The following is a 24,572-nucleotide window of genomic DNA, read 5'->3' as shown; positions in this document are numbered from 1 at the left end:
CAGCATTTACATATCATATCTTTTTACAGTGATTTTAGTTCAAAATTTTAAATGTACCTTACTCTTTACCACAACTACCTCAATAATTGGTACTGAAAGAAATAAGGTACAATGATATAAGTAGGTAGGTAGGGAGAGATAGACAGATATCAGAATATTCACTGTAAATAGAAGAATGAGAAAATATTCCATGCTCATGGGTTGGGAACATTATTAAAAATGGCTATATTATCCAAAGCAATACACACAGATACAATGCAATCCCTATCTAAATTCCAATGGCATTCTTCAGAAACAGAACAACAACAACAAAAAAAAAAAAACACTTGAAATTTATTTGGAACTACAGAAGATCACAAAGAGCAAAAACAATCCTGAGGGGAAAAACTGGAGATGCCATGCTCCCCGCATTTTGATTATATTACAAAGTGTTATTAATCAAAACAGCATGGTCCTGGAATAAAAACAGATACACAGATCAATGGAATGGAAATGAAATGTGAGAAATAAATCCACCCATATATGGACAACTAACTTATGAAAAATAAGGCAAAAGCACACAATGGAGGAAAGAGGGGGGATAAGGAAGAGGAAGAAGATGAAAGAAGAGGAAGACCAATGAAGACAAAGAAGTAAGAAGAGTCAGCATTTTTTTAAAAATTTATTTATTTATTTATTTATTTATTTATTTATTTATTTATTTATTTATTCATACAAGAACCGGGGTACAGGTCAGATGTGCGGGAGGGTGAGAGGATTCACCAGAAACAGAGCAGGGAACAGAACAGGCAGACTGACGAAATACACTGCTGAGGGGTGCAGTGGGTGCAGCAGGAGAGGTCTGCACGCCATGTGGGACCCTCACTGGCACTGCCGAGGCTGTGGACAGCTTCACAGCGCAGCGTTCAACCACCTGCACCACCAGGGGAGTCCCAAGATTCAGCATTTTTAATAATAGTAAAAATCTAAAAGCAACATCCAGAATTAGAGGAATAACTGCTCATTCCTTAAAATGGGATACTATGCCACATTCTAAAAGTACCAGGAAAGAATTGCTTGTTCAGAAATGCAAAGCTAAGATATATTACTAGAAAGGTCAGGTAAAAATGAGCATGTGAGTATACGCAAATACACACACACACAAAGATACATGACAAATTTCTCTATAGATTGAGTTAGAGAAGAACTTCTAATTACATACTTTAATATTTTCCAGAATTTGGTATTTTCTAACTCTGTATAGTAACAAGTTATTTTCCGTAACAATATTTAAAATTAAAACTTTTTATCTAGACCAAATTGAACTTCTCACTGGCAATACAAGGGAAAGCAGAGGACAACTAGATTCTATGTGGGCATGATATTTGAAACATCATTCTTTTTAAAAAGAAATATGCACATATCTGAAAAATAAGATAAAAAATCTTCCAAATTTTTACATCCAACAATGTTGAATTAACTTTTTAATGGGGGCTAGAGAGCATAAGTTTTTTAGCCATCTTTATCTTTTCACTGATTATCACTTACAGAAAGGAAAAATTTCCTTAACAAAACTGCTAGGACCTATCCTTATTCATGAGAAGATATACAATGGGATTTAGCCAATGACTTCTTTTTCTGTGTGAATGTATTAACACTTAGCACAATCAACAGCTACTTTTAAAATTCTTTGATAACTTTTTTTATCAAAGAAATCTAACTTAATGTAGGACAAACATCTAGAGGCAAGGTTTTGTCACATGAAGTCATGTCCCCCTCACACCCCCTCCCTCCCTGGTGCCCCAGGCCCCTGAGAACAGGCTGTAAACCCCTGGTTTGCTCCATTTACTTTAGAATTTACAGTCATGTAAATTCTCCACATGTAATTAAATTTGATGTTTTTTCTCCTACTAATCTTTCTGATGTTAATTTATTTGCCTGTCCAACTCTAGAAGTCAAAGAGCCAGAAGAGTGGGGGAATTTTCCTGAGCCCTGACAAGACCTGAAAAACAGGGAAAAATATGACTGTGGCCAAATTCAAAATGAAAACAAAAGAAATGATTAGAAATAACACTGTAAATCATGCATGTATATGGTCAGATTATGAAAGAAAATGTAGACAAAGGGGCGACTCTGGGAACCCCGAGGGGGAAGCAGCCATAAGGGGATGAGGAGAGGCTCAGCCCTGCGGCCCCCGGAGCCGGCGCCCACAGGAGGATGATGAGGACGACGAGAGCCAAGCACCGACACACAGGGCAGGGGTGGACAGATGCCCGGGGCCGGGGTGGACAGACGCAGGGCAGGGGGTGGACAGACACACAGGGCAGGGATGGACAGACGCGCAGGGCCAGGGTGGACAGACGCAGGGCAGGGGGTGGACAGACGCACAGGTCAGGGGTGGACAGACGCGCGGGTCAGGGGTGGACAGATGGCGCGGGTCAGGGGTGGACAGACGCGCGGGCCGGGGTGGACAGACGCGCGGGTCAGGGGTGGACAGACGCGCGGGCCGGGGTGGACAGACGCGCGGGTCAGGGGGCCGGGGTGGACAGACGCGCGGGTCAGGGGGCCGGGGTGGACAGACACGCGGGCCGGGGTGGACAGACAAGCAGGTCAGGGATGGACAGACCTACGGGGCCGGGGGTGGACAGACGCGCGGAGTTAGGGGGTGCACAGGAGCCGCTGCAGGCCCTGTGCCCGCCGTCGAGGAGGACACGGACCCGCTGAGAGACCCGTGAGGAGCCACGGTCAGCCGTCGGGGCATGGGGAAGCCGCTCCAACAGCAGAGGGGCCGCGGCTGCCCAGGTCCCCGCCCGAGGCTCGAGGGGGGCGCGGGAGCCCTTGCAGCGGTGAACGGCCCCCCTGAATGTCAGAGCCAGGTGCCCGGCATGGGAGCGGGCGCGGAGGGCGCACTTCTGCAGACACTGACCTGCGCTCCCGCTGCAACCGCACCTGAGGGCTTCGGAACTGAGTGCCGGGCACGAAATTTGGGCCTGGGATCCCCACGACAGCGGGGCACAGGGCAGACACAGCACCCCATGTTCTTGAGGCACACCACACCACCCCACTCTGTTCCTCAGAGACCCACGGGGGAGACGCAGTTCTGGAAGGACACTAGGAACGATCTCTGGTCCACCTGGTGACCAGAACACAATCACCGACTCCCTAATGGTTGGAAGCCAGGGACCCCAAAACAATCTCGGGCTCTGAGAGGGTGGGCCACGCAAACGGGGTGAGGAGGGAAACAAGGCAGGGAGCAAGACCCCCTACTGGAACCGAGAGCCAGGCGCAGGATCCAGGCATGGGGTGTGCCATAGCAGCAGGCACTGCACAGAGTAGCAGCTGGCATTTTGGATCTGATAGCCATGGAACTGAGATCTAGAGTGCAGAATTCAGGGTGCGGGATCCACACAGCTGCAGGCACAGCACCAGGTGAACATGGGCAGACACAGCACCCTGCATAGGCAGTAGCCCCTGTGTTGAGGTTCCCCCCCTCCCATTTTCTCAGAGAACCACTGGGAAAAAGCACAGGTCAGCAAGTACAGGTCTCTGGCGTCACCTAGTGACCAGAACAAAATCACTAACTAGCTGATTCCCTGCTGGAACTGAGTAAATACAGAGGGAGGGAACTATAAGGCACACTGCCCAGTCACACAGCATCAACTCCCTCATGAAGCTTTGGCCTACCAGTGCCAGACTCCGTCTGGGAAACAGTTTCCGACACCACTGCAGGAGCACCCCAAAGAGATGCCCACCAACACCAGTGGCACAACGTCCCCACTCATAGAACTAATTACAAAGCAAACAGCAGGGAGAAGGAAAAATACAAACAGCCAAGCAAGCCCGCAGGAGGAGGCCACACCACAAAAAGAAAAAGTCACCACAGCTCAACAATGACATGGAAGAACATCTTGGCCTGTCAAATAGAGAATTAATGATCATCATAAAAAGCAGAAAGAAAACAAAAAGGAAAAAAATGATTTGAGACAAATAATCACTGAACTGAAGAACAAAATTGAGACCTCAAGAAAGGAAAGAAAAGAAATGCAGGAGATTAAAAGATTACTAGAGGAGATAAAGAACTCAGGGAAAAGCAATGAAAACAAATCGATGAAATGAAAGAACGGAGTAGTACTAGCGAAGATACAGAAATAAAAAGAGCCAAAAGAGAAAAGGAGAGAGAACTGCAAAGGAAGAAGTATGAAGACATTCTTCGACAATTATCAGACTCCATGGAGAGAGGAAATGTAAGAGTTATAGGAATTTGAGAAGGTGAGGAGAGAGACAAAGGAACTGAGAAATTATCCAGGAGATAATTGAAGAAAACTTCCCAAGCATGAAAAAATAGACAAATAAAGACATACAAGAAGCGAGAACACCCAATTACACAATGAAAAGAAAACTACAGCAAGACACATAATAGTAAAGCTTGCAAGAGTCCAAGACAAGGAAAAAATAATGAAACTGGCAAGGGGAAGAAACAGATAACTTACAAGGGAAAACCAATCAGGTTAACTTCAGACTTTTCTGAAGAAACACTACAGGAAAGAAGAGATGGAGTAACATATTCAGCAAACTTCAACACAGCAAATGCCAACCAAGAATACCTTACCCTGCAAAGCTCTCCTTCCTCTAGGAAGAAAAAATGTGGACCTTCTCAGACAAACAGAAACTCCAGAAATTCATTACCACTAAACCCCCACTCCAAAAAATTCTACAAGAAGTCCTAAAGCCAAAACCAACAGAGGAATGAACAAGAAGAACAGAATAAAGCAAGGAATAAAATCACAAAGAAGACAAATCAATAGATTCTGAGAAAGCATTGACATGGCAAATACAGATGCCAACTAGTCAATATTAACTCTAAATGTAAATGGATTAAATTCATCAATAAAAAGACAGTGTAGCAGGCTGGATTAAAAAACAAAAAACAATCTTCTGCTGTCTCCAGGAAACACATTTAACCACAAAAGATAAACACAGACTAAAAGTAAAAGGTTGGAAAACAATCCTAGAAGCAAATGGGCCAAAAAAGAAGCAGGACAGCTATACTTATATCAGATGAAATACACTTCAAATTAAAAAAGGTAAAAAGAGACAAAGACAGACACTACATTATGATCAAGGGGATAATACACCAGAAAGAAATAACACTCATCAACATATACTCAGCAAATGAAGGGGCACCAAAATACATTAGACAATTACTATCAGCTCTGAAAACAGACATTAAAGAAAATATATATAGTGGGAGACTTCAACACTCTACTCTCACCAATGGACAGATCAACGAGACAAAAAATAAAGACACTAGAGCCCTAAATAAAGACATAAAACCCATGGACTTAACAGACATCTATAAGACACTGCACCCAAAAATATCTAAGTACACATTTCTCTCAAGCACGCACGGATCATTCTCCAGAATTGATCACATACTGGGCCACAAAACAAACATCAACAGATACATGAAGATCAAAATCATTCCAACTATCTTCTCCAATCATAAAGGCATCAAACTAGAAATAAATCATGAAAAGAAAACAAAGAGCCCTCCCAATTCATGGAGATTGAAATCCACACTACTGGAAGACCACAGGACTGAGGCGATCAAAGAAAAAATTAAAAAATACTTTGAGTTGAACAACAAGGAGGACACCACTTTCCAGAACGAATGGGATGCAGCAAAAGCAGTAATAAGAGAAAAACATAGCAACACAGGCTCACATCAAGAAATAAGAAAGAACTCAAAGAAACAACCTAATCCCACATCTCAAAGAGCTAGAAAAAGAACCACCAAAAAACCCTAACGCCAGTAGAAGAAAGGAAATAATAAAAATCAAAGCAGAAATAAACGACATGAAAATTAAAAAAAAAAAAAAAATCCAAAAGATCAATGAAACCTAAAGTTGGTTCTCTGGGGGGAAAAAAAAAAAACAGAGTAGACAAACCTCTAGCCAGGCTCACAAAGAAAAAATGTGAGAAAACACATATAAATAGGATTATAAATGAAAGAGGAGAAACCACAACAGACTCAGAAGAAATCAAAAGAATAATCAGAGATTACTATGAACACTTATATGCAAACAAATTCAACAACCTAGACGAGATGGATAAATTCCTAGAACAATATAATCATCCAAAGCTGGACAAAGAAGAAACAGAACAACTAAACAGACCAATTATAAGCAGCGAAACTGAGGTAGTAATCAAAGCACTCCCCAAAAGCCCAGGTCCAGATGGTTTCACAAATGAATTCTACCAAACATTCAGCAGTGAATTAGTGCCTATTCTACACAAACTCTTTCAAAAAATTGAAAAAGAAGGAATACTACCAAATACGTTCCATGAAGCCAACATTACACTAATACCAAAACCAAACAAAGACGGCACACAAAAAGAAAATTGCAGGCCAATCTGCGGCAGCCTCTGCCGCTGAACGCCAGTGAACTTACTGGAAAGAGGGAGGCTTTCACTCAGACACATCCGAGTGAGTAAGACCCCCCTTCCCCTGCGCGCTGGACTGGACAGTCAATGACGGGTAAGATCGGGGGCAGACTAAAGAAGGCACTGGCCAGCCTCCTGTCTGTGACTCCTGACGACCTAAGACAGGCGCAGTCCCCGAGGGGCTTCATCATGATAAACTTTGGCGTTCAGATCAAACAAGGTCTACATGCCTATAAGCCTAATTTAGGCAACAAGCCCGCAGTAATTAACCCCTCCTTTGATGGAAACAAGGCTGCTAAGAACGTCACCTGCAAACAAGCCTGATGGAATTACCTACAAAGCAGTTTTACCATTAATCAGATAGCCATTGTTTCAGAATAAGTAGCAACCTAGCAACCTGTCTATAATCATACTAATTTTTCACTTACTTTGCTTTTTCTTTATATGTGTACAATCAGTTTCAGGAAATGCATGATAAAGAAAATAGTGTGTGGCAATAGTAGTTTTATAATAATCATAATACTTCTCACATGAGACAACACCATAAAAATCAAAATGCTTACGTAGAGAATATATTGCTCGTGATCACTAAAAGTAAGAGGTGCCAGTAGGTAAATATCAATGCTTTCTGATCATTGTGGTTTTGGGATACAAATCAAGAAAAGCTAGCTTAAAGAATGCTGTTCGGTGTAAGCAAAAATGATTGTGTAGATTCAGTACCTTGAGATTGTTTACTGTGCCATGTCATGGAACAGCGATCACATGCACATGAATAATGAAGTAGATGTCTTATGCCTTACAAAGTATTTTATGCTGAGAAAGAATTAAATTGTATGAAATCATCCATTGTTAAAAAAGGTATAAAAGTGTATGATGATTTTGAGCAAATTACACTCAGATCTTCACTCTTGAAGTGTGTCTGTCTGTCATTTATGTGTCTGTCTGTCATTTATGCGCCGATTCCTTGAGCATCCTCACAGTTTCTCAATCCTGAGACAGTCCTGCAAGTCTACCGCTGCGCTGGTCCGCGGCACCAATCTCTCTAATGAACACTGATGCCAAAATCCTTGCCAACAGAATCCAACAATGCATCAAAGGGATAGTACACCATGATCAGTGGGATTCATCCCAGGGGCACAAGGAGGCTTATCATATGAAAATCGATCACTGTGATCCAACACGTCAACAAAAAGAAAAACAAAAGCCATATGATCAGATCAATAGATGCTGAGAAAGCATTTGACAAAGTCCAACATCCATTTATAATGAAGGTCCTTGAAATTCTCGGGATAGAAGGAACATACCTTAACATGATAAAAGGCATATACGACAAACCACTACCAATATTATTTTCAATGGTGAAAAGTTGAAGGCCTGTCCTTTAAGATCAGGAAAAAGACAAGGATGTCATCTCTCACCACTGCTCTTCAATATAATACTGGAGGTCCTAGCCAGGGCAATAAGACAAGAGAAAGACATACAAGGAATCCCGATAGGGAAAGAAGAAGTAAAACTATCACTATTTTTAGGCAATATGATAATACACATAGAGAACCCTAAAAACTCCACAGAAAAACTATGAAATAATCAACCAGTGCAGTAAAGTAGCAGGAAACAAAATCAACATGCAAAAAACAGTAGCCTTCCTATACACAATCAATCTGAAGAAGAAGAAATCAAGAAAACCATCCTTTTTATAACTGAAACCAAGAAAATCAAATACTTGGGAATAAACCTAACAAAAGAGGTGAAAGACCTATACAAAGAAAATTATAAAATATTGTTAAAAGAAATAGAAGACATAAAGAAATGGAAAGACATCCCCCGCTCATGGATTGGAAGAATTAACATTATTAAAATGTCCATCCTACCAAAAGCAATATACAGATTCAATGCTATTCCAATAGAAATCTCAATGACATTCTTCAAAGAAATAGAACAAATGCTGATGAAATTCATATGGAACCACAAAAAAACACAAATAGCCAAAGCCCTACTGATGAAAACAAAGGAGAAAAGAGGTATCATACTTTCAAACTTCAAGCTATACTACAAAGCCATATTAATTAAAACTGTTTGGTATTGGAACAAAAACAGACACACAGACCAATGGAACCAAATAGAGAGCCCATAAATAAAGCCGCACTTATATGAACAACTAATCTTTGACAAAGCAGCAAAGAATATTCAATGGAACACAGACAGTTTGTTCAATAAATGGTGCTGGGAAAACTGGACCACCACATGCAAAAAAATGAAACTAGACCACTACCTCTCACTGTGCACAAAAATCAACTCAAAATGGAGAGAACTGAACATAAGACCTGAAACCATAAAATACAGAAGAAAATATAGGTAAAACACTACAAGACATACATCTCAGTAACATCTTTAAAGACTCTCACACAAAGCAAAAATAGTTGAGGAAAGGATAAGCACCTGGGATTACATCACACTGAAAAGCTTCTGCACAGCAAAAGAGACATTAACCAAAACAGAGAGACACCCCACTAACTGAGGAAAAATATACCCCAGACAACTGATAAGGAACTGATCACAAAGATATACCAAGAACTCACAGAACTCAACAAAAACAAAATAAACAATCCAGTCAAGAAATGGGCAGAAGAACTTAAAAGACATTTCTCCAAAGAGGAAATGCAAACGGCCGACAGGCATATGATAAAATGTTCAACATCCCTTATAATCAGGGAAATGCATATCAAAACCACATTGAGATACTACCTTATGCCAGTAAGAATGGCACATCAAAAAACTAGCAACAACAAATGTTGGTGAAGATGTGGTGAAAAAGGAACTCTCCTACATTGCTGGTGGGAGTGCAAACTGGTCCAAGCACTATGTAAAGCTGTCTGGGGGTTCCTCAGTCTACTAAAAACGGACCTACCATATGACCCAGCATTTCCACTCCTAGGGATCTACCCAAAGGACACAAAAACATTGATCCAAAGGAATACCTGTACCCCTATGTTTATTACAGCACTATTTATAATAGGTAAAACCTGGAAACAACCCAAATGCCCAAAAATAGATGACTGGATCAGGAAGATGTGGTACATATACACAATGGAATATTATTCAGCAATCAAGAAAGATAAAATCATGCTATTTGCAGCAACGTGGATGGAGCTAGAAGGAATGATGCTCAGTGAAATAAGCCAGAAGGAAAAAGCAAAGTATTAGATGGTTTCCTTATCACAGGACTATAGGGGAATCAAATAAGACATCAGTTGTAAAAAAAATAGTAACAGTACAAAACACAACAAAGCAAAAACGGACAATTATAAACCAGAGACGTCCTGCAGGGGAGGAAGAGGGAAAGGGATCAGAGGGAGGGAGGGAGGGAGGAGCACAGGGGACTGAGGTGATGGCGCACTGGTGTACTAAGGAAGGAAACTCTATGGTGACTACTTCTGAGGGGGTGGGGGGAAGTAAATATTGTTTCAAAATGAACAATGATGTAAAAAATTTTAAAAAATTAATAAAAAAAAAAAGAACAGAAGAATCAACCCATGTAAAAAGTGGGCAAAGGACACAAACGTGCATTTCTCCAAACAAGTTATACAAATGAACAATAAACACATGACAAAATACTTAGCTTCACTAATCATTCAGGAAATGCAAATCAAAACCAAAATGGGATAGCACTTCACACCAACTAGAGAAACTGTAATAAAAATAATAGTGTTGGTAAGGATATGGAGAAAATGGAATTTTTGGAATGTAAAATGATATGGTTGTTAAAGCATATAGAAATGTGCTTGGCAGTTCCCCAAAATGTTAAACATAGAACTGCCATGTGATCTAGCAATTCCACTTCTAGATATACATCCAAAAGAAATGAAAGCGGGAACATGAACAGATATTTGTACACCAACATTAAACATTACTCACAAAAGCCAAAAAGTGTGCACATCCAAATGTCCATCAACATATGAGTGGATAAAGAAAATGTTGCGTGCGTGTGTGTGTGTGTGTGTGTGTATATGTATCCTTCAAACTTTACAGCAGGAAAATTCTGACACATAGTACAACATTTATGAACCTTAAAATAAGCAAGATACAAAAGGATAAATACTGCATGATGCCATTTATATGAAGTACCTAAAACAGACATACCCTTATAGATAGGGATTAGAATAGTGGTTAGCAGTGACTTCGAGTAGAGAGCAACGAGGACAGATTACATAATGGACAGTTTCTGTCTACGATAATATAATAAAGGAATAAATATTCATGATGCCTAATTGAGCAACAGTTTCTTTAATAGGACAAGCAACAAAAGAAAGGAAGTAAATTGAACTTACATGTAATTAAAAATATTTGTTTTAAAAATATTTCAATAAAATGAAAAAGACAAGTGACAAAAATGGGAGATGTTTAGAAATCACACATATAGAAGGGACTGGTATCCAGAATAAAGAACACTTACAACTCAACAATAAAAAAAGCGAATAACCCAACTAAACACAGGTGAAGAATTTGAGCTGACATTTCTCCAAACAAGACATAAACAGTCAATAGAACAGAAAATATTCAACGTTATTGATATCGGAGATGTGCAAATCAAAACCACACCGAAATACCACTACACACCCACTAAACTACAATCAGAGACAGACTGGCTAGAATGTGGAGAAAGTGGACCCTGCATACATTGGTGGTAGGAATTTAGGAAAGGTGCAGCCACTTTGGAAAACAGGCTTCAAGCTATTAAAGACAGAATTACTACACAAGTAGGCAATTACACTCCTGGGTATATACCTGAGATAACTAAGAAAATATGTCTACACAAAACTGTGTACACAATTAGCTAGAGCACCATTATTCATAATAGCCAAAAAATGGAACATTCAAATATGTATTTATTGATAAATTGATAAACAAAATGTACATATTCAAGGAGTTATCACTTGCCCATAAAAAGGAATGATGTACTGACACATGTTCCAAGAGGGAGAAACCTTGAAGGCACTATGCTAGGTAAGGAATATCAAGCACAAAAGACTGCAAGTATGAATCCATGCATATAAAATGTGCAAAAGAGGCAAATCCTAGAGACAAAAAGCAGATTCACTGTTGCCAGGGGTAGGAGGAAAAATGCAAAATAAGTGCTCCTGGATGTGGAGTTTCTTTGGGGGATGTTAATAATTTTTGAAATTAGACACAGATGATAGTTGCATAACTCTATATACACTAAAAACCTCTGAATTGTTCGCTTTAGAAGGTTCAGTTTTATAGTATGTGAATAGCTCAACTATAACTACAAAAATCTTTCAAGAGTCAAAATTCCTAACAATTAAAACAAATGTATCTTATAACTAAGTTCTTTAGACTCCTTTAACATTTAATCCTAAAGCCAATAAAATTAGCAATTCCAATTACAATGTACAGAAGGGTTCATTCGTATTTTCTTTGTCACAGAAATTTCTGGAAGTCTGTAAACCAACCATAAGTGATAGTTCAAAAAAAAAGAAAACAGTAATATTTTAAAAGAATTTTACTGCCTGCTACAGAAACTACAAAAATGTGAGTAAACCATTCTCTTTCAAAATCAGGCTTAAAATACCACTCACCAAGTATACTGCTCTTTGGAAGAAAGTGGTAGTCTCCAGGATCTTGTGCATTGTGATGGTTTCCAACTCATCAGGATCTAGTTGTTCCTTTTCAAAGGGCATTCCATTGAACAGAACAACAGGCAATGGACCAACTCCAGTCTGCTCATAGTAGTTTCTTGCTTCCTGAAATGCAAGAGACCACAAATAGCACATTTTTGCCCTTCATGAAATAAATGAAACAAAGGATATTTTTCACATATACATGCCCTAGAAAGGGAAAAAATAAAGAAAAAAAAAGACAAAAAACAGAAACATGGTCACCAAGCAATAAATAAAGAAGTGTCTTTTTAAAAAATCCAAAGTGAGGGCCTCCCTGGTGGCACAGGCGGTTGAGCGCAGCGTTATGAATCTGTCCGCAGCCTCTGCAGTGCTGGTTCGATCCCCACCAGCTGTGGAGCAACCCACATGGCCCAGCAGACCTCTCCTGTCTCGCCCACTTCTCCCCTCAGCAGTGTATTTCAGTCAGTCTGCCTGTTCTGTTCCCCGCTCTGTCTCTGGTGAATCCTCTCACCCTCCCGCGCCTCTGGCCTGTACCCCAGTTCTTGCATAAATAAATAAATCTTAAAAAAAAAAATCCAAAATAAAATCTTTGTTAACATTTTACTAGGTAACTCTAACATAGAATTATTGGGTTTTCAAAAAACCAAAATGGGATGGGAAAGGCAGATAATTTTAAGCAGCCTAGGCTACACAACCTGAACTACACATACTCTAACCTGGACTACAGAAAGACTGTCCTGCCATGATGTAAATATTCTCCCTGGTCTGTAGCCACTAGACACAGGTGGTGATTTGGTGACTGAGCAGTTGAAATGAATTAATTTACACTTAAAAAGGCACACATGGCTAGGAACTATTACAATAGGCAATATAACTACAGACTACCATAAATTAGCTTCCGGTTTATCTTTTAAGTATCAGACATTTATAAGTATTAATAGCAACATTTCTTGCTCACCCAAAAATAAAATCATTTCAAAAGAATCTATTTTCCTAGTTTTACTTTCAATGTGGAAGTACCACTCTCTAATTATTAGATCCTCAGGACATTTGGGAATCTCACAACACCCTTGCCTTGATAGTATAGGTCTACTTGAATAGTTAGGAAATTGAGAGGCTTAAATACAAATAGCACGGGGCCTCCCTGGTGGCGCAGCGGTTGAGCGCTGGGTTGCGAAGCTGCCCGCAGCCTCTGCAGCGCCGGTTCGATCCCCGGCTGCTCCCCAGCCACCAGAGGAGGGTCCCACATGGCGCACAGACCTCTCCTGCCGCCCGCTGCTCCCCTCAGCAGTGTACTTCAGTCCTTCTTCCTGCTCTGCTTCCCGCTCTGGCTCTGGTGAATTCTATCACCCTCCCGCGCTTCTGACTGTACCCAGTGCTTATATAAATAAATAAATAAATCATTTTTTAAATAAATAAATAAATACAGATAGCATGATTTGTTAATATGGGAAGAGCCCCTAAGTCTGTACAGACATTGAAAATAGCCACATATGAAAAATTATTGAGGAGTTAATCCAATTTGATTATTCAGCAAAATCAAGATTTCAATACATAAAAGACATGTAAAAATATCTTTTCCCAATTTATCCACTATATTCAATGTTTTTCAAGTAAATTTTTCTGCTGTAACAATCATCCACAATTTTGAAAAGTAATATATGTACTCTTTCTTCAATGGGATGAAAGAAAACCATGGTTAGGGCCTCCCTGGTGGCACAGCGGTTGAGCGCTGAGTTGCGAAGCTGCCCGCGGCCTCTGCGGTGCCGGTTCGATCCCCGGCTGCTCCCCGGCCACCGGAGGAGGGTCCCACATGGCACGCAGACCTCTCCTGCCGCCTGCTGCTCCCCTCAGCAGTGTACTTCGGTCCTTCTGCCTGTTTTGCTCCCCGCTCTGGCTCGGTGAATTCTCTCACCCTCCCGCGCTTCTGACTGTACCCAGTGCATGTATAAACAAAACAAACAAACAAACAAACAAACAAATAAAACATGCCTCTATTAAAAAAAAAAAAAAAAAAACCATGGTTAAACATTTTCTAAATATGAATTAGAGAAAATTCCATTAATTTCCTCTCAACCTTAGTCTGCAAATTTTACAGTCCCTGAAAATATTGTCTTAATCATCCACATTTGGGTAATTCCAAGTTTTTTTTAATTTTGTAATTCCAAGTTTCCACAGAAGTTCCAGCACACCACTGAAGCAAAAAAATATCAGTTTGGACATGCTGGAGGGTAAGAGGAACAGTCTGACTTCATTAACATCACCTTTACCTGAAGGCAATGTAGCATGGCCATGATCAAAAGAAAAATCTCTTGGACTTGGGATTTCTCCATGGGGGATCAATGTTAGCGTGCTACCTCCCAACTATGTGGGATGCTATCAAAAAACAAAGGCCCATTTCTCTCTCACACCCAACCAGAATACTGAAAGAAACTGCATGATTGGGGAGAGGGACATAGAAAGAGGCTGGTAAGGCTGCAGATGGTTCTCTCAGAGGGTATTTAAGGGAGATGTGGACTCTGTCAAGAAACATACTCATTAGCTGCTAGTGAATGAAACCCATACACAGATCCATCTGGCCCACTGGCACCCCCAATGTTTCTATAAATTCACCCACACACATCCCCCAGCTTGTGGCCAGCTCCCCTTGTGCATTTCCAACAGTGGCAGTGAGTAACCTTTCCCAAGGAAAGTAACCTTTCCCAAAAGACTAGTGATCACACACAGAAAGTCAGCTCAAATCTGTGAGCCAGCCCAGATCTTTAAGACAGAGAGCAGAGAAAAAAAACTTGTTCTTCAGTGCTACTTTGGAGAAAACAAAAGGCGGTAGTTAGTACCAAACCTGTTGCACTATAGAATAAAGAGAAATCACAAATGTTTAATAATTCTGTGCAAGCGCAAACAAGTATGGAGCATGTATATCTACAGACAGACAAAGTTTCAGAATTCCTCGCAGGCTTGAAACTTCCAAAGGCAGTTAACGAATGGAGAAAGTAAGTGTTAATTCAAATGCAAAGAAAAAGCAAGCAAAACTACAAGAAATATACAAAATCAATAATGCCTGACACCACCAAAGGGTCACAATAATATTCCAATAACCAATCCCAAAGACATGGAAACCTGAGATTCACTCAACAAAGAATTCAAAAAAGCTGGTTTAAGGGAAACAAATTGAGCTATAAGAAACACAGAAAGATAATTCAATGAAATCAGGAAAATAAAATTAGAAGTTTAACAAAGAGATAAAAATCATAAAAATGAAGCCAAAAAAAGGTTGGATTTAAAAAATATAGTGGGTGAAATTAAACAACATTAACATCAGAATGGATCAAGCAGAAGAAAGAATTTATGAGTTAGAAGACAAGAACTTTGAAATTATCCAGCCAGAGAAGAAAAAATAACGAATGAAAGAAATGGTAGATAGTAATACCAACTGAAATCATATGAAAATATACAACACACTGGTAAAAGTACATAGTCAAATTCTGAATATTCTAAAACTGTAAATATGGTGGCATGCTAGCACTTAACTCAAATAAAAAGGTTAAAGAACAACAGTATTTTAAAAAAATAACTATAATGATTTGTTGATGAATACACAAAATAAACTGTGACTTCAAAAACAGAAAAGGGTGGGGAAAGCAAAAGAATGCAGTTTGTAAATGCACTCAAATTTATCCATGTAAAATACACTTTTTTATCTATAAGATTTTTTCAATGAAATATTTTATGTAAGCCTGATAGTAACCACAAAGCAAAAATCTACCGTAGATTCACAAAAGATGCAGAGGGAAAAAAATCAAAGTATAAAACCACGGAAAACATCAATTCACAAAGAGAGGAAGCAACAGAGGAAGAACGGAACAAACAAGGAAAATTACAAGAGCAAGAAACTAACAAGATGACATTAGTAAATTCTTTCCTAGCAATAAATACTCTGAATGTAACTGGATTAAATTATATAATTATAAGACATGGAGTGGCTACAAAGGTTAAAAAAATTAAAAAGATAAAAATACATTCTGCCCATAAAAGAGTCACTTCAGCTTTTTTTTTTTTTAAGATTTATTTATTTATTTGTTTGTTTGTTTATTTATTTATACATGCACTGGGTACAGTCAGAAGCGCGGGAGGGTGAGAGAATTCTACAGAGCCAGAGTGGGGAACAGAACAGGCAGACTGACGAAGTACACTGCTGAGGGGAGCAGCGGATGGCAGGAGAGGTCTGCGTGCCATGTGGGACCCTCGCCAGCGGCCGGGGATCAAACCGGCACTGCAGAGGCTGCAGGCAGCTTTGCAGCCCAGCGCTCAACCACTGTGCCACCGGGGAGACCCGAGTCATTTCAGCTTTAAGGAATCATGAAGAAATATAAAATCTGGGTACATCATTAATAAGTAAGAAGTCTGGATCAGTAAACAAAACCTCCCAAAAAAGAGAAGTCGGAATTAGTTAGTTTCTCTGGTAAATTCCCCCAAATACTTAAAAAAGAATCAATGACAAAACTCAGACTCTTCCAAAAAGTTAAAGAAGTGAAAATACTCCCAAATTCATTTTATAAGACAAGCATTACCCTGATACCAAGGACAAATAAGGACATTACAAGAAAAATGCAATCATTACAAGGATCATAAATTAAAGTCAAGTGGGATTTATCTCTGGGACATAAGGATGATTTAAAACACATAAATAAATCAATGTGACAGATCACATTAACAGAATAAAAGATAAAAAATCATATGATCATTCAATTTTGTAGTAAATTCATTCACTTAATGAATTGGGTTCAGGAAGAACATACTTGCACATAAAAAAAAGACTACATATGATAAACCCACACCACTCTAAAAATTAACTTGAGACTGAAACATAAGATTGAAACTATAAACCCCTAGAAGAAAATACAGGGAAAAAAGCACCTTATCTATGCTTTTACCACAATTTTTTAGATGTGATAAAAAAAGAATAAGCAACAAAAGTAAAAACAAAGAAGTGGAATTATATCAGACTAGACTGCTTTGATACAGCCAACAAAATAGTCGATGAGAAGGCAAAAGAGAACATTTGCTAATCATGTATCTAGCAGAGTTAATAAAAAATACTTAAGAAATTCACGCAATATGAGCAAAAGAAATGGAGATACCTTGCCATTAAACAGCCAACAGGTTTATTAAGAAGTGTTCACTATCACTATCATCAAAGAAATGCAAAGCAAAACCACAGGGAAATATTTCACAGCTGCCAGAATGGCTCTCATCAAAGACAAGAGGTAACAAGTGCTGGCAAGGAGGGGGAGAAAGGAAATCCTTATATATTATCAATGGGAAAGTATGTTGGTGCAATAAAATGGAAAAACAGTATGACTGTTTCTCAAAAATTTTTAACTACAGTATGACCCAGTAATCTCACTTTTGGGTATGAATCTAAAGGAAATGAAGTCAGGATCCCTTAAGAGATATCTGTACTCCGTTATTTACAATAGTCAAGACATGGAAATGACCTAAGCAACTTAAATGTCCATCAGCAGATGAGTGGATAAAGAAGATATGCTACAGATATACTAGAAATATTATTCAGTCATGAGAAAGAACAAAGTCCTGCCATTTGCAATAATATGGATGGACCTTGAGTGCATTATGCTAAGTGAAAAAAGTCAGACAAATCCTGTGATGTCACCTATCAGGAGTCTATAAATACCTCAACAGAAAGTAGAATGGTGATTGTCAAGAGCTGGAGATAGGGGATGGGGGTAAATGCTGGTCAAAGAGCACAAACTTCCAGTTATAAGATGAGTAAGTTCCGGAGACCTAATACACAGCAGAGTGATTATACTGAATACTGTATCATTACTTGAAATTTGCTAGAATGGAAACCTTCTAGCTGGAAAAATAGTAATTATGTAAGGTAATGGAGGCATTACGGAATACTACTAGACAATCATGTAGCAAATCAATACACTGCACCTCAAACTTACACCATGTTACAAGTTACAAGTAAACCAAATCTCAATGAGGAGAGGTGCAAACCCCTAATCAACTGCTTTAAAAAAAAAAAACCCCACAAACACTAGAGCATATAATCAAAAGCAGAAAAGGGAAAGAAGGCAAACAGCTGTGATCCTTGTGGAGCCACTGGCTCCTGGTATGAAGTGTTGACAGAAAGCCAGTTTTTAATTACCTTTGTACTCAGTATCAATTTACACGTATAATAAATCTAGTTTTTTTTTTTTTTTAATTTCAGTTATCCCTGTAAAATCTTTTATCCACAGGGTAAGCAGGTGTCACCGCCCACCCTCTCTAGAAAACCTTCAATAATCACCAGTTTCAAATTGTCCCAGCTGGCAGAGTTGGCCCTCCTTCCACGGGAGCTCCACCTGCAAAGCCCAACACTTCTCACCCCATGATCACCAAAACCCTACTACTGTCAACATGTGTACTCCCCCACCCACTCCCTAGGCCTTGTGATGCCCTAAAAATAGGCACCACCTCTTGTTCAACTTTCTTGATCAAGGCTGAGATCACCTGTGTTTAAAATTAAAACTTTATTCCATATTTCAAAGTATTTCAGAAGATTCTCTAATTGTTAAATTCTTCTGTTTAAAACCTGAAACCTGAATACTAATGCATGCTGAACTCTTGCCTTGGTGAGCTACTCTCATGCACTTCTGCTCCCTCATCTGAACTATATGCTTTACCAAACATCAGTTGTATCTATTCCCAATTACCTTTCTTAGTGAATTAACATAACACTAAGCAAACTAATAAAATATGAATGCAAAAACAAAAAGTCTCCCCAAGAAAACAAAGGACTAGAAAAATTCAAAAAGGTGAGAGGCTTAAAAGAAGTGCTGCCGAATTAGGTGTAGTCAACTATAAAAGACTTAGAAGAGAGATTATAAAAACCTAGAAGAATGTTGTTATCAGATGAAAGAGAAATTATAAATAATTTATGAGTACAGATTCTAAAGAAATGATGGCTCAAACCTCTAAACAGAAGAACCAAAGGCCTTGGCCTTCACTTCAAATAACATGGTAAATACACTTTTATTGTTCTAAATTTAAATGTTTCAGAAATATATTTTGATGCCTTAACAGTTTTTTTCTCAATAAGCAGATTATCACATTCTTGCTTATAAAAGATACAGGCACTGATTGGAGCAAAGAAAGTTTGTTCAATAAATGGTGCTGGGAAAACTGGGTCGCTACATGCAAAAGAATGAAGCTTGACCACTACCTCACACCATGCACAAAAACCAACTCAAAATGGATTAAAGAACTAGACATAAGAACTGAAACCATAAAATACATAGAAGGAAATATAAGCGAAACACTCCATGATATGCACATCAAAGACATCTTTACAGACACATCACCCAAAGCAGTGATAGTGAAGGCAAAGATCAACAGCTGGGACTACATCAAATTAAAGAGCTTCTGCACAGCGAAAGAGACAATAACAAAAACAAAGAGAAACCCCACAGAATGAGAGAACATTTTTGCACACAACACTAATGATAAAGGACTGATCACAAAAACCTACAAAGAGCTGATGAGACTCAACAACAACAAAGAAAATAATCCAGTCCAAAAATGGGCAGAAGAGCTAAAAAGAAACTTCTCTGAAGAGGAAATGCAAATGGCCAACAGGCATATGAAAAAATGTTCAACATCACTTGTAATCAGGGAAATGCAAATCAAAACTACCATAAGATACCATCTTACACCAGTGAGAATGGCACATATTAAAAAAACTAGCAACAACAAATGTTGGCGAGGTTGCGGAGAAAAAGGAACTCTCCTGCCCTGCTGGTGGGAGTGCAAACTGGTCCAACCACTATGGAGAGCTGTGTGGAGATTTCTGGACCTACTAAACATAGAGCTTCCATATGATCCAGCAATTCCACTCCTAGGTATTTACCCAAAGGACACAGAGACATTAATTCCAAAGAGCACCTGCACCCCTATGTTTATAGCAGCACTGTTTACAATAGCTAAGCTTTGGAAACAACCCAAATGCCCAAAAATGGATGACTGGATCAAGAAGATGTGGTACATATACACCATAGAATATTACTCAGCATTCAAAAAAGATAAACATATGCAGTTTGCAGCAACATGGATGGAGCTGGAAGGGATCATGCTCAGCGAAATAAGCCAGAAAGAAAAAGAAAAATACCGGATGGTCTCACTCATAGTAGGAATCTAGAAAACTTAAATAAGGGACCAGAAAAAAAAAATAACTATAAGAAAGAATATATGAAAATCAACAACTATGAACCAGAGACACTCTATGAGGGGTGGGGGAGGGGGCGAGGAAAGGAGGGCTTGGGGTCAAAATAAGGGGGTTGTAATTGTATGGGAAATATAAAAATAAAATTTAAATAAAAAAAAAGATACAGGCACTGTATTGGAATGTCACAAGAAACACTTGTCTTTAGGTAAAAACTTTTAACTACTTCCCTATATCCTCATTACCACACTTTGCCATTTTATTATATTTATTAATACGTTTCCACCTTTAGCCTAAAGAACCAAATAAATGATACACATTAAGTTATATATATCCTGGCAAGCATGTATCAAATACTTTCAGACATTTTATTAGGACATTTCACATAGGTACTACCACTACATCAAAAAAAGGAATTTATTTTCAGCATAATAGTTAATAGGCCAGCTAAAAATCAATGGTATCTTCACAAAATATAAACCACATTTACTAACACAGAGAAGTGGTCTGGTTTTGAACATACTAAATGGTACATACCTAAAATACTTTAACCACCACACTTTCATCAATAGCCCCTGCAAAGAGAAGTTAGTATGGTGTGGCAGTCATGTAAGAAATGCTGAATGATTTTCTTACCTTCCGATTCTGATCGTAAGCACTATCAATACCCAAAATGCTGTTCACTTCTACATATGGATATTTCTTCTCCAGGACACTGACTACATGTTCAACTTTCACTTTTTCACCTGTCCTCACTTTGTTATATATCTAAAAAAAGAAAAACCAGGTATTAATCTTTTAAGTACAAATTTCAAAGTGTTGATCATAAAAGATTCCTGAATGAAGAGGAAATATGGCTATTTTTAAAAGGTCAAATGGGACATGTTAGCAACTCTCCCTTTTCCATATACCTTTTTAAGATGCCTTCCTACATTAGAAATTACTTATTCCTAGTGACCCAATGAGTTCACAGACACAAAATCCCAAATGTAAATATGTAATAATACTTATTTTTTAAATTAATAGTTACAAGTAATTTTTGAGTATTTATAAGTATTTCTTGATAAAAGAATTTATGCCCATGATATTTAAGGGGAAAAGTTGCAAAATATGTATGGCTTCATCGATTTTTTAAAGGCTGACATAAAACAAACAATAAAACTATGTCTGAACATGTTCAGTTACACATTGAGGCCACACGGCACCTTTGAAGGGTGGATGCCTTTAAACAGTTCTCACAATCCCTCTGCCAAAGTCATACTGACAACATGCAATCATCACTACTGATCTGCAGACTCCCCTTTTTCCTCCTACACTCAACTTCCCACACACAGAACTGTCCATGGTCGTTGGTGAAGTGAAGTCCAGGAGCAGCCATAGCCAGCGTGTTTCCCACACTGTATTAATGTCATCTGGGTGGTGGTGCTCCCTCTATACTGTAAGGTCTCTGAGGACAGGGATAAGGCCTGACTCATCTTTGTATCCCTCACAGCTGGCCTGGCAACTGGTGGATCTATAATACATGCTAGCTGAATAAATGAAAACATCTTTAATGAGAATACCCCTGACTGAATCTCTAAATAATAAACATAACATACGAAACAAATAGCAGGTTGACACCGTGCTTACAGATAAAATATAAATGATGAAAATCAACTGCTTTAAAGATGGTTTTTCAATAATTACCACTAAGCCATAAGCAAAAGAACTGCTATTTATATTTTTATGTTCAAAACTAGGGAAAACATAAAACAAAGAAAGTTCTTTGTTTAACCTACAGTAAATATCTTAAATATATATATATATATATATATATATATATATATATTTTTTTTGTGGGACCCTCGCCAGTGGCCGGGGATCAAACTGGCACTGCAGAGGCTGCGGGCAGCCTTGCAACCCAGAGCTCAACCGCTGTGCCACCAGGGGAGGCCCTCTTAAATATATTTTTTAAAAGTCAGAGCTTTTCAGAGTTTCCAGTTAAAATGGAGAGAAACGGGGGGTGGGGGAGGGAAGGTGGGGTGGAAGCCTATTTTATAAAACAACATCACATTTACCATAAGATATTAAATAGTGATCTCAAATGACCAAAAGGCAGAAGACCTTAGACTTAATACATTAGCAGGCCTCCTAAAGAAGCTCAGCTGAAATTACAGCAATCTGTTATTAATGTCAGTGAATCAATGAAAACAACTCCTAAAATATAAAACAGAATTACAAATAAGTCATCTTATTTTTTAGCTTAACAGAAATATAGAATCCTATTAACATTTTATTTCTTAGAGAAAGTCACATTAAATTAAAAACTTATCTGATATTTTGAATGAAAACTTAAAGTGTCATCTGAGGGGAGAAATCAAATGCTATACAAAAATTAACAACAATATAAGAAACAAATTTAATAATGCAAGTAAGAAAATTTACATGTGTCAGAGTTTGGAAGGCATGATAATCATCCACTTCTTGGGCAACATAATTATAGGCTCTCAGAACAGCCACTCCAGCATCTTGCAGCCCATCAATATCTTCAGCATCATTAACCACAAAGATCAAACCAAGTCTGGGGGAGAGGAGGAGAGCAAAAAAGAAGAAACTTAGCTCAAAGAACATAACCAGTTAACAGGAATGGCAAACACTTGTATCCCACTCATAAATTGTAGCTAATATAGGAAGCTATCCTCCGTCAGCACTTTTCGCGTCCTGCTCCAATACAATCAGCAAAGAAAGACATCCATCACTTACTGAATAAAAACGCAGTTTCTGAAGGGTAGTTTTAACTTGTCAATTTTTAAAGTAAACTGTTTCTTTTTTTTTTAAAGATTTATTTTATTTATACAAGAGCCGTTTCCACATTGTGAAATAAAGCCTTTACTGACAAGAAGGGAGAGTACATTTACAGTTTTAGACAAAGATTGTTGTATTTTCAAACAAAAGTTAGCAAAAAATTTTAGAATGTGAAAAACAGAGAGGGGGGTTGAGATTTAACAAGCAATGTGAGAATCATAGGTAAATGGAAAGCATAAAAATATTTACTACTGTCCTTCAGCAAAATGTTGCAACTAAGATTAAAATTTCTACATTTTACAATTTTAAATAAAGGAATAAACCACAAAGAAATACTATTACAAATCTGCAAACTAGGAAGAAAAAAACCTGCACCGGCTAATAAAGCTTCCATGTTAGAGCAAGAACAACGCAATGGACAACAAATGGGGAAAGCAACTGTACACCCTTTTGTAAAGTAATAAATCTACACAGAGACCATGTCCGCTTCACAGAAACTAACTGAAAATGAATCTTAGACATAAAAGCAAAATATGAAACCAGAAAATAATATAGAAGAAAATTTAGATGATCTTGGGTTTGGCAATACTTTAAAAAAGCACAGTCCAGGAAAGGAAGAACAGACAAGTTAGACTTCATTTAAATTAAGAACTTCTGCTCAATGAAACTACTATGAGAATGAAAACAAGTCACAGGCTGAAAAGAAATTTGCACAAAACATCTCTGATAAAGGACTGATCCAAAATATACAAAAAATTCTTAAAACTCAACAAGAAGTTTAAAGGGGGCAAAAGATCTGAACTGGGCAAAAGGTCTGCATCTGAATTGGCACCTCACTAAATAAGACACAGAGTTGGCAAATATGACCAAAAAAGATGCACCGTATCATCTGTCATCAGGGAATAGCATGGTTAAAACCATAAGGAGATGCCACTGCACACCTGCGAGAATGGCCAACACCCAAACACCTTAACAAACACTGGCAGGAAAACAGAAGCGCTCATTCACTGCTGGTGGGAATGCAAAGTGGCCTGACCACTTTGAAAAGCAGTATGGCAGTTTCTTATAAAACTAACCACATTTTTACCATCAGATAAAGCAATACTGTTCTGCAGTAGTTGCCAAAATGAGTTGAGAACTTCTCTCTACACAAAAACCTCACAAAAATGTTTATATCAGCTTTATTCATAATTGGCGAAGGCTAGAGAAAAGGACAGCTGTTAACAAGTGACTCAATTTTTTTTAATTGAAGTAGGTTTTACATTGTAGTTATTTTACATTGTAGTTAGTATTTTGGAAGTACAGGATCTCCCCCTTCAGATGTAGTCACAAATATGATATATCCAATAATGAAATATTATTCAATGAAAAAAAAATGAATTATCAAAGTGCAAAATAACATAAATAAACTTTAAAATCACACTGCTAAAGTGAAAGAAGCCACTTAAGACATATCAAAATTCTGGAAAGAGCAAACTATGGAAAAAAGATCAGTGGTT

General features: G+C 38.4%; 1 protein-coding gene across 4 annotated transcripts in view; it reads right to left on the bottom strand.

The window, feature by feature from the left end:
* UGGT1 (UDP-glucose glycoprotein glucosyltransferase 1) overlaps positions 1-24,572 on the bottom strand; it is a 149,347-nt gene that overhangs the window by 39,486 nt on the left and 85,289 nt on the right. For all 4 annotated transcript variants that reach the window (XM_037523151.2, XM_037523155.1, XM_037523153.2 and 1 more), the window contains exons 16-18: positions 22,714-22,849; positions 20,926-21,057; positions 12,021-12,185 (exon numbers count right to left, since the gene is read on the bottom strand). In XM_037523151.2, the coding sequence (XP_037379048.1) occupies positions 12,021-12,185; positions 20,926-21,057; positions 22,714-22,849 (433 nt within the window). The remainder of the gene's footprint in view (positions 1-12,020; positions 12,186-20,925; positions 21,058-22,713; positions 22,850-24,572) is intronic.

This window comes from Talpa occidentalis, unplaced genomic scaffold (genome assembly GCF_014898055.3).
Source record: "Talpa occidentalis isolate TD23 unplaced genomic scaffold, MPIMG_talOcc4v2.1 talOcc4.3, whole genome shotgun sequence".
Classification (NCBI taxonomy): domain Eukaryota; kingdom Metazoa; phylum Chordata; class Mammalia; order Eulipotyphla; family Talpidae; genus Talpa; species Talpa occidentalis.
This window is presented reverse-complemented; position numbering and strand designations above follow the sequence as displayed.